General features: G+C 31.3%; 1 protein-coding gene across 2 annotated transcripts in view; it reads right to left on the bottom strand.

Annotated features, from left to right (window-relative positions):
- Positions 1 to 457: 457 nt before the first annotated feature.
- The window catches only part of LOC114332852 (uncharacterized), a 70,881-nt gene continuing 60,031 nt past the window's right edge, over positions 458 to 11,307 (bottom strand). The window contains exons 5-6 of one of the 2 annotated variants that reach the window (XR_007697700.1): positions 6,825 to 7,114; positions 458 to 6,129 (exon numbers count right to left, since the gene is read on the bottom strand). Coding sequence is in view for 1 of the 2 variants with exons in the window: in XM_028282631.2 (XP_028138432.2) it covers positions 6,979 to 7,114 (136 nt within the window). In the remaining variant the exon portion in view is untranslated. Of the gene's footprint in view, positions 7,115 to 11,307 lie in introns of both variants that reach the window. The other variant, XM_028282631.2, reaches the window with a different exon arrangement.

The raw sequence follows: 11,307 nt of genomic DNA, 5'->3' as shown, positions 1-11,307 counted from the left end.
ACGCTCCCTAAGCACCGATCCCACACGAATAAAAAATATTTCCATTTAAGAGGGAAAGGCAGTTTTAATCTTCCTCGTTTTTATTTCGATTTAATAAATTTTAATAAACGAAAAATTCCCACCCATCCAGGATTAGAGCTCACAACCTTCAACAAGGGTGCTTTATAACTAGTTGAATAAAAGGTTATACAGTCGAACCTGTTATTAGAATACCTCTTAAAGGAATATCCCGCTTTAAGGAATAGGAATTTGAGGCCCCGAAACGTTTCTACGAATCACCAATGATCGGTTATTAGAATATCCCGGTTATAGGAATACTTTTGTTTGGCACGATGGCTATTCCAATTAGCGGCTTCGACTATATAATAAAAAAATAAAAAGAACATTTTTATTTTAAATTACAAAATGCAAACAGATGGAACAAAAAAGAGTATGTTTAGGAAAATAAACTGACAAATTTTGTTTGTTACTATATTTATTGTGGTTTCATGTAAATAACAGGCACATAAATAAAGAAAATTAAAGATAATAATTTATAATATGGTCCTTCTCAGGTATAATGCTCAAGAATCGGTAGGATCACTCCGCAAAAATCCTTTTTTGTCTATGTTCCATTTTTAGCCCCGTCGGGATAGCATTTGACCTTGCATTACGAGCTGTCCCAAATTTTATTTTTCTAATCTTTAGGGGCTTCAATAGTAGTATAAATTTAAAATCTCGACTTAATTTGACCGTTGCGTTAGCCGCCATCTTGATTTTAAATGAGAACCGTTTTTGTTCAATATCTCCGCCATTTTCAACTTTTCGACAAAAAGTGTAGAAGCTGAAAATTTAGAATATGATTTTCTATAATTTAGTTTATTATATTCTTTTCGCGCGGTCGATATTTTCCGAGTTATGGGGGAAAGATTAATTAATGGGGACAGTTAGAGCATAATTATTGATTTATTGAATTATTTCGTTTATTATTAGTTTTACAACAAATTTGGACCTATACAAAAATGAAGAGAATTAAATTTTGTACATTTTTGATGTTTTTAAATTTTTTGATAAAATCAATATTTAAGGTATTACGTATGCGGTAAAGGTGAGTGCGTAACACCTGATTGATTTTATAGCTATTGTTTTTGTTTAATATCTCCGCCATTTTTAACTTTTCGGCAAAAAGTGTAAGGACTGAAATTGTTGCAATTACGATTTACTACAATTTTCGAGAAAACCAGTGGCGGGTCTACAAGGGGGGAAATTTCCCCCAACAGGGTCCAAAATTCAAAAAAAATTGTTGAAATATTAAAATATGTTAGCTGACATGAAACTTAATTATCGACAGACAAATTCAACCAATAAAACCCGCTAGTTAATAAAATTAAGTCAAAATCCACAAGGAAAAAGTTTTCCTGTAGTTGGCTGTATACCATGTAATACAAAAAATAGTAAATCCTTTATAAAAGGTATATATTTAAAATCCCTAAAAAGGGCTACATCACAATCACATAACTAGTTTTCGACTGTTTTACCAGTCATCATCAGTGCAGTGCTTACGTGAAGGTTACATGCTAAGCACCAAGATATAGTTTAACAAAAATATGTGGGCCAAAGCCCTGTATAAGTGGTCCGTTAAGGAAACAACAGTTAAAAATGCCAATTAGAGCATGGATGTTTAAACTATTTTAAAATAATGGCCCAGGTAACATCTGAGCTGTGGTGTGACTAGATTACATGGTGAAAGTCTGGTAGCAAAATGGTCATTTGGTCAATATTGGCAATATCATTTTAAAGTCTTCTACTTTAAAATGTATCATATGTATCTGAATTGCCGATATAAATGAGTCAAATTAAATAAATTATTGGAAGAATTTTTTTACTAAGCAACACCATTTTTGTTTATGTTAGTAGTATTTTGTATTTTGACAACGGCACCCGATTTGGGCGTCGAAACGTTAATAAAAATCATTTTTTAATAATATTGTGGCTTATTTCCCATTATAAATTGTTAAAATTTCAAACAATTTTAGTTACTACCGTTTTTGTCGAAAAGTTGAAAATGGCGGAGAAATTAAGCAACAACGGTTCTCCTTTGAAATCAATGTGGCCTCTAATGCAACCGAGGAATTTAGTCGAGATTTTAAATTTACACTACTATTGATCTCCCTTAAAGAAGAGAGTTATAAAATTTGGGGCAGCTCAGAAACAAGATTTAATTCAATAATTATGCTCCCCCACCACTTTTTAATATTTTCCCACTTAACTCGGAAAATATCAACCGCAGGAAAAAAATTGTTAAAAATAAATTATAGGAAATCATATTTGGAACAATTTTAGTTGAAAGTGGCGTTGATATTGAACAAAAGCAATTGCTTCAAAATCAATCGGGTCTTACGCTCGCGCCATTACCGGATACCTACTACCTTAAATATTAACTTTAGCAAAAAAATGTGTAGAATTTAATTCTCTCTATTTTTGTATTGGAACATTTTTGTCGTAAAACTAATAATAAACGGGACAATTTAATAATTATTCAAAACTGTCACTATTTTCCGCCCTAACTCGGAAAATATCGACGGCACGAAAAAATTGTAACAATAGAAATGATAGAAAATCGCATTCCAAACAATTTTGGTTGTTATACTTTTTGTCGAAAAGTTGAAAAAGGGGGAGATATTGAGCAAAAACAGTTCTAGTTTAAAATCATGATGGCGGCTAACGCAACGGTGGAATTCAGTCGAGATTTTAAATTTACGGTACTATTGAGCCCCCCTAAATATTAGAAAAATAAAATTTGGGGCAGCTCCTAATGCAAGGTTAGACCTGTTGTTCGTCTAACGCGACTGGACTATTTGGCGCATCAAAAATGTTAGTCCTTAGCGCAGATGAATGACATCCAACGGCATCCTACGTTTGCCTTGATTGGTCGTTATCGTCGCGCATTCAAAATTTTGTGTCATGAGTGGATTGCAAAACTGAAACTGTCAAAATTCGAGAGATAATTAACTGATTCTTTAGCATTAAACTGTGCTTAAACAATCTACTTGCTTGCATCCTTTACACCCGAGCTGTAGAAATGGAAAAATACGGTGTATTCGCCGGTCCGGAACACGAATGACTTTAAATAGGGTTGAATATGGGGCGACTAAATTAATATAAGGAAATTCGGACCAGTAGGGATGAAAATAAAAGCCATTGCTGTAAGATTAAACGGCATACTAAATATTTAAAAATAGTTTTTTTTTGGACAGAAAAATTTTAAGATCAAGAATGACGCAACTGTAGATAGGGTTGGAAATGGAGGGATTAAATTCGGATAATAAAATTCGAACCAATAGGGATGAAACTAAAAGCTATCTTATAAGATTAAACGCCATTCCGATGCTCCGGATGGTTACTCTTTATTTAATCACTATTTTTAATATTTAAAACTTTTTAGATGAAGAATGACGCAACTGTAAAAGGGGTTGAAAATGGGGGGATTACATTAGGATATTGAAATTCGGACCAATAGGGACAAAATAAAAGCCATAGTTGTAAGAAGAAACTCCATACCGATACTCCGTGATGGTTACTTCTCATTTAATCCCTATTTTAATTTATTTAAAAATAGTTTTTTGCTCTCCTTAGAAATTTGGATTTTTGCAGTTAAGTCATTCTCATTCTGGACCGGCGAGATTACAAGAACATAATTATAACCATTTATTGTACCTAGTAAATAAATTGTTTGTGATAAAATACTAAAACCAAACTAAAATGCTTGAATTGTTAGAAAAATGTTTCAAGTATATTACTGAACACACTAGAATTTAGGTATGAGGTATGTAGTAGATACATAGGACTTGCTCAATAATTGAGAATCATTTTAGAGTCATTGGATTAACATCTAGAATGACCGATTATTATATTCAAGTTAACACAATACCAAAGTTGAACTGTCTAGTTTCTTTAATATATTTCCCAACAGTGTAAAACTGTGTAATGTTGGTTGCATACCAGTAGATTATGTCTGGAGTCTTAAGGCCGCGTCCCACCATCAAATATTTTGATCAAACTGGTTTGAGCAAACTGAAGGCCGCGTCCCACGATCAAATAATTTGATCAAACTGGTTTGAGCAAACTGAAAGTGACAGTTAGTGACGTCACATCCTGAGTGTTCATTGTGGATAATAATGAAAAATTTTAATTTTAAATAAAGTACAAACAAGTTAGACAACTCAATACAAAAAATTTGATCAAACTAGACTGATAGTGAGAGCACAGATTTTTAGAATTTTAAAAAACTGCAATTGTGACGTCACTTTGACGTATTTCCGGAGTTTGCTCAAACTGTTTGATCAAATTATTTGATGGTGAGACGCGGTCTTTACTGAAAGTCAAAATATTTTGTTGTATAAACAAGAATGTAGAATTTAAATGACTGCTAGAATTATTATTTTTTGAATAATATTCTTTTCCTTATTTAGGTAAGTACTTTAAAATATAAAAAAAAAACGCCATTTTAATGGCCTGGTAAGGGTACCTACCTAAGTATCTGCGAGGTACCTATTGGCCTTCAGAGTAACAGTGTCCTAAGCCACAACTTAAGCATTTTTAAATTAATATATCAATAAAAGTAGCAACATTAAATCTACGGATTAACAGGGACCTACACAACCTACCTCTATATTTGGCTAGATGCATATAAACATAATGAAAATACGAATGCAAAGATTGCATTTATCTCAAAATTTTGTTTTTCTACAACCACTAGTCAAAGTGCAATTTTCTGCACAGTTTTATGTTAGCAAAGTTTATATTTTCTCACAGTATAAGATTTATGACATTAATGTGCAGAAAAGTGACGTTTCTGTGCAGAAAAATTTCCTGCACAGAAACGTCACTTTTCTACACCCTAATGTCATAAATCTTATACTGTGAGAAAATATCACAGTACCATTACATTCCACAATATATTCATAAATATAATTATGCCATGTTTAGATGATATTAGATTTGATAGTTGATCTTTTCAAAATAGAACCGATTTAACTCATGTCCGAGAAATATGCAAAATTCGCTACTTTAACACATTATTTTTGAACACATTTGGTATTTTACTACTTCATTCTGAGTAACGTTATATATTCTGTTTAAATCTGTGGTTAAAGTGTAGACAAATGTACAACTTGTAAGACAATTATTATTCTTAATTATCGAATAGAAATTAAAATATGGATGTCATAACTGTTTTATTTTACAATTTTATTCTTAATAAACATTTTATAATTATCAATTAACCAATAAGGATTTAGCAACATCAGCAAGATACGTCGAATGAAGTAGATATGGTGTAAATCCGTGAGTGTATAAATATAATGTCAAATGTGACAATATTTTGTAATAATTATTTAAAATAGTTTTTCTACAACCGTTTTAAAAATGCAATTTTTAGCACTCCATAAGAGCATTAAAAATGCTACTTTAAGGCACTAGTGCTTTAAAATTTTTATGGCACTGCAATTTGTATTGACCGTATAGACAATTTTGATGCAATGTCAAAAAAATATAAAAATGTAATGTCACTCAAGTTCAAGTAAAATCTTTGTAGATATTGTCCTGTAATTACGTTTGTAGAAAAAATATTGTATGATATGCGTGTTAAAAAGTACATTTTTAAGGCACTCATGTCAATTGCAGAACTCGCTATCGCTCATTCTGCAAACTTTCACATGCGTGCCTTAAACGTGTACTTTTAACACTTATATAATAAATAACTATTAAATTCAAATAAATTAAGTCAGTGCATTAATTTTTTAACTGATTTTTTTACAATTTGTTTAGGTATAAGGAATTTAAATTGATTAGTATTAATTATTAATATACAATTTAAAATTTATAATTTATTTTTATAATAAATCTTCGTTTGGAAATTGTGATTTTTATTTTTAGCAAAAACTGTGGTTGTAGAAAAAGTATAGTGTGTAACACGTACAGAAAGGTAATTTTTCACTTGTTTGAATCGCGGCACTCGCTTGCGCTCGTACCGCAACTTTTCAAACTCGTGAGAAATTAGTACCTTTCTGCACTTGTTGCACAATATACTATTTTGAGCTTAGGCTATTGTTGCTGTAATAGTCTCACATATAAACAACATTATGCAGACTTAGACCCGTTTGCCATTATACTAATTTCAGTACTGATTTCAGTACTAAAAATATTGGTTAGTTGCGCGAGTCGATTTAGTATGAAAAAGTCAGTTTGTGCCAAGTTTGTGTTTGCAACTATCCGAATTGTAATCAGCATTAGGCATGCACTCTACCTACTAAATTTACATGAGCTTTACTCAAGGTTCATAGATAGGAGCTTTACTAATTGAGATTGCAAGTGGCAAGCCATTAACTTATTAACAATAAAAGATGGGAAGAAGTATTTTTGCAAAACTGGCAAACTTGGCTTTTATTTCTGCTATTAGAGATATATCCACACCTAGTTTGGCTAATTCTGCCTTTATTTCTTCCAAAACTTTAATTCGTGCGTTCCTATTCTATAGAGAGGGTGCTTTGGCACATACAAACATTGATCATTGATTCGATTTGTAAAACTCTATTAATGTTTCAATCTGCCTTTTTCTCCACATGTTGAAAGTTGAAATCACTATTATTATTATGTACCTATAAAAAAAACAAAAGTACCTAATATACAATACAACCTCACTTTTTAATATTGTGTCAATTTCAGTACAAGAAATTAGAACATGTTTTAATTTTTAGTACTAAATCGGCGCGCGCATCTAATTTGTAGATACAATATTTTTAGTACTAATTTCAGTACTAAATTTAGCATAGTGGCAAGCGGACCTTATACAATCAGAGTATTTGGTCAGAAGCTTTTATATTCAAGAACGTTCGTGAGGTAGGCAGTGTTTACCTAATTATCCTATACCATAATGGCTTAGAACATCCTAGAATACAAGTAGGTTCCTACCGATAACAAAATATTAGCAAACTAAAATTAAGACAAGCTTGACGCTGATCTGCAAACCTTGCCTTGAACCATTGCAAAATAGTCATCAAAGATTTTGGAAGGATCTTTTGATTCGCATTTAGTTAGCTTTGAGTTGATGCATTGACGGCCAGTCTTGAAGTCGCTGCAAAAAAATAAACCCAGATGTAATAAATACAGTTAGTTTCTTCAAATTGTTTTTTTTGTTGTGCTTTTTGGCATAACATATAACAATTAGTATTTACTAGATCAGGGGAGTAATGTGTATGGTGAACTAAGTGTCTTGTTGCTTTGTAAAGCCGACTTCATTGTCTTTAGAGGCGCTTATGAAATCCGAATATTTGCAAAAAGTGAATTTTATCAAGGATATTTATATTGATTAACCCTAGAAGGACCAGGGAGACGAAGTTATCCACAACATTGCATTAAATCCTATTTTCTAAATACCCTTTTTCCTAAAAATCTCAAATAGTTAGTAGTTGACGGCGTACTACTGCCCTATTAGTACCTATTAGATGGCATAATTTAGCATTTCTATAATTCAATTCATTTCCTCACACTTTATTATAAATTATAAATTCTTATCTTTTAACTGTTCCATTAACGTCTAGGAATATTTTTTCATTTTTAAAAGTGTTTTTCTAAATTCGTTTATATGAAGAAACACGTTTTTGATTAAGTTAGGTGTGGATATTATTTATTGACCCCCCTTTGTCCTCGCTGCTTTTAATAAAAGGTTGGTTTTGCAATGGTTAAAAATTCAGCACATTGCAAATAAACACTTTAGTATAGTTATAGTTAATGGTAGAACACCAAAGCTTAAGTGCCATTTATCGATTACCAAACATAATTATTATTAATTGTTGAAAGACTGATAAGGTTATACACACTTGAATGAATGAAGGAAGTGAAAAATAATATATCAAAGTGTGTAAATTATTATCTATGTACTTATTGCTTTCGGCTAAATGAAATTCGTCCCGTTCATTTTATGACACCATGAAATTAGTCCGAATTTATTTTAGCCCTCAAAAGTAACCATGAAATTCGTCCGATGCCACCATGAAATTCGTCCGATTTTAACTTTGTTCATTTTAACTAAATATTTATTATCGGTATTTATACTAGATATAATACCTATATCACGTCATAGAGATGAAAATGCATTAAAAAATCATTAGAAACACCGAGGTTTTGTTTAAATTTCATGGCGCTAGTTGTCGCAAATTATTTCTAAGTATTAATTTGTTGTTTTGAAATATTATTGTTTTGATGGGGGAAGTATACACGTAAATTGAAGTGAATAAAATGCCGAATTTTCCTAAGGGAATGTTAGTAGCAAAGTGTTTTCTAAAATTGCAACAGCAAAAAAGCATTAAAAATGTACCGTCTAGAATCTAGAAAAAAATGCTAGCGAAGGTGGCAAAGTGATGTTATTATTGAATGACTTTAAATTCAAACATAAATTGAAGCTGGTAAATGGTGAAGACAAATGAGTTTGTGCGGTAACCGGATGTACGGATGCAGTGCTCAGTTTTTTACGAAGGACAACTATGAAGTAGCGAGAATAAAATCTGCAGATCACAACCACGAGTCAAAGATAGAAAAATTCAAGCTGCTAAAATTAAATTCTGTCCGCAAAAGAAAAGCTTGCGAAAAATTTTGAGATCCTCCTAAAAAAAATATTTATTTCTGACGAATTTCAATACAATGTGTTAAGGATAGGCGGACGAATTTGATGGTCATAAAATGAAGAATTATTTACCTTATCCGAAGTTTTAACTCAACCGGACGAATTTCATTACATTACACTGTGAAGCACTCAAAAAAATTTAGTTCGTAATATTGATTAACAGTGATTATTGAATAGTATTTCGTTCCCACAACAATTTAATTTGTTGTTTCAACGAACTTTTAGACATTGACGAATGTACTTGGTTATTGTCACAATGATTGAATAATAATTGTGAGAATAACTAGAGTACATTAATCAATAACACTCAATATATTCAGCCAATAACTTAGTTTCGTATATTTAATAAATACTGTTAATTGTGGCAGCAACTCACGTTCTTGATTTCGTAGATGACAAGCAATTACCTTGGTTTATCGTGACAACGTACAGATTTCATTAAAACAATGTACAAATGTTGTTAATATAGAGTAATATATGATTATTGAATAGATGTACACTGATTTTTGTGCCAACGAATGCATTAATTAATCTACTACTGCCTTTAATTCCCACAATCAATGCGTTAATTGTGACAATAATCGTGGTTGTTGAGACAATAAATGTTTTGCTTGACCATTTGAAATGTAACGGCTTTTCCTTGAAAGTGCCGAATAATAATTGCATTTTGTTTCCAAGTGTAGTCCGTAGTAGAAGGAAGATAAGGATAAGATATTACTTATTTTTTATATTTGAATAAAAGTAAGTTTTTTCTGATAAGGTAAATACGGGAGAACATTCTAATTAAAAATAAACTTGTCAGTGTCTTATATTTGTAAGTGTTTACTTTTAATATTGTCTTGTGATGTTATTTATAAGATGAACTGAAAATGAATTTTCGAATCCTGAATGAAAAAAAAATAATTAGTATTTTTGAAAATTTAAACGCAGAATAAAATATTACAGTATTATCGAGGGTCTGACGTCCCTGAGAACTTCTATAATGATTATTTTAATAAGTCACAGGGGTGAAAAATAGAAAATTTAGTATGATTTTTTTATTTCAAATATACTATTCAAAAGAAACTTTTTGTTTATTCTAAGGGACTTTCAGCCCTCAGTAATAATGTAGTCTTTTATTCTGCGGTTAAATTTTTCAAAAATACTTATTAGTTTTCTCAGGATTCCAAAAAAATGAATGCGTTTAAAAATAATTCGATCGAAATTTTGCCCCTGCGCTCTCAAAAATGATAAGTGTTATACATTTTTGAAATCACCATTTCAAACACTTTTAAATGAGCTGTCACATGATGTACTTTCCCATTAAAAAAAATCAAAGTTACGCTTGTCACCTGAAGAGGGATCGTGTAAAGTTCGAAGCATTGATGTTATAATATACTTTGATAATTTTAAAAATCGACTTGTCTGAGCGTTTTGCTTATGTACTAAAAATAAATAAGTTAAATAAATAAATAAGTTATAAATAAATAAAATAAATAATTATGAGAAATCACACAGTGTAAAGTCCTAAAGGTTAAGGACAAAAAAGGGGATTTAAAAAATTATTATTAATCAATTAATATGATACATTGGGCTAATGCATTCAGTAATTATTAATATAAAATACGTTCATAGTAGGAATGAACGAAACTGATTGTAAGAATGAATAGAATTGCTTGTAAGAATAACCGTATTTATTGTGCCAATGAACGGAATTAATTGTAACAATAAACGGAAATAATTGTAGAAATAAACGAAATACGTTAGGAGAAATAACACTGTTATTGGCACAACGAATGGTCTTCGTCGGTCAATTAACGACGTTGTTGTTTCAATAAAGAGTGTTCGTTGACTCAATGAACTGAGTTCGTAATATCAATAAAATGATATTATGGTATACATAATGAATGTTCGTCCATTCAATAAACGTAATACATTGGCTCAACTAACGAAAATAATGAATTGATGAACATCGCTTTGTTGTTCCAATAAAACCAAGAATTGAACAAATTTTAAGAATTGCGTTTGTTGTCTGAATTAACATTTTTATTGATATTACGTACCTTTTTCGTTGAGTGAGCCGGACCAATTTCATTGCGCCCATTTCTTTAGCTGAGCGCTTTCGATATAAACGTCATCATCTGAGCTAATGGTCAATTAGTAAAAAGTACCACAACGTTGAGGCATATGCGTGAGCAGCTTGAAATTATAAATCATTACAATGTGACGTAACGTACGTATGCTTTTGTTTGATTTGTCCACCGCACAACCCCAAACAGGAAAAAACAGAAAAACGGCCACATAAACGTACACAAACACATAAAAAAAAATTATCATGATGTGGGTGTATTACCCAAACATTTTGGCCTAGTAGAGACAGCTGACTGATTTTCAGCTACTAGCCCAAAATGGCTGGGTAGTCAGTCAGCTGTCCCTACTACATAAAAGTTTTTTATGTGTTTGTATAACGTTTATGTGGCCGTTTTTTCTATTTTTCCCGTTTGGGATTGTATGGTAAACAAATCAAACAAAAGTATACATGACTGCACATTGTAATGCAGATTCATAATTTCAAGATGCTTACGCATATGCCTTAACGTAGTGGTAATTTTTACTAATTGGCCATTAGCTCGGATGATGACAATTATTTCGAAAGCGCTCAGCTA

This window comes from Diabrotica virgifera, chromosome 4 (assembly GCF_917563875.1).
Source record: "Diabrotica virgifera virgifera chromosome 4, PGI_DIABVI_V3a".
NCBI lineage: Eukaryota > Metazoa > Arthropoda > Insecta > Coleoptera > Chrysomelidae > Diabrotica > Diabrotica virgifera.
The sequence above is the reverse complement of the archived record's forward strand: the minus strand, read 5'-3'. Positions and strand labels throughout refer to the sequence as shown.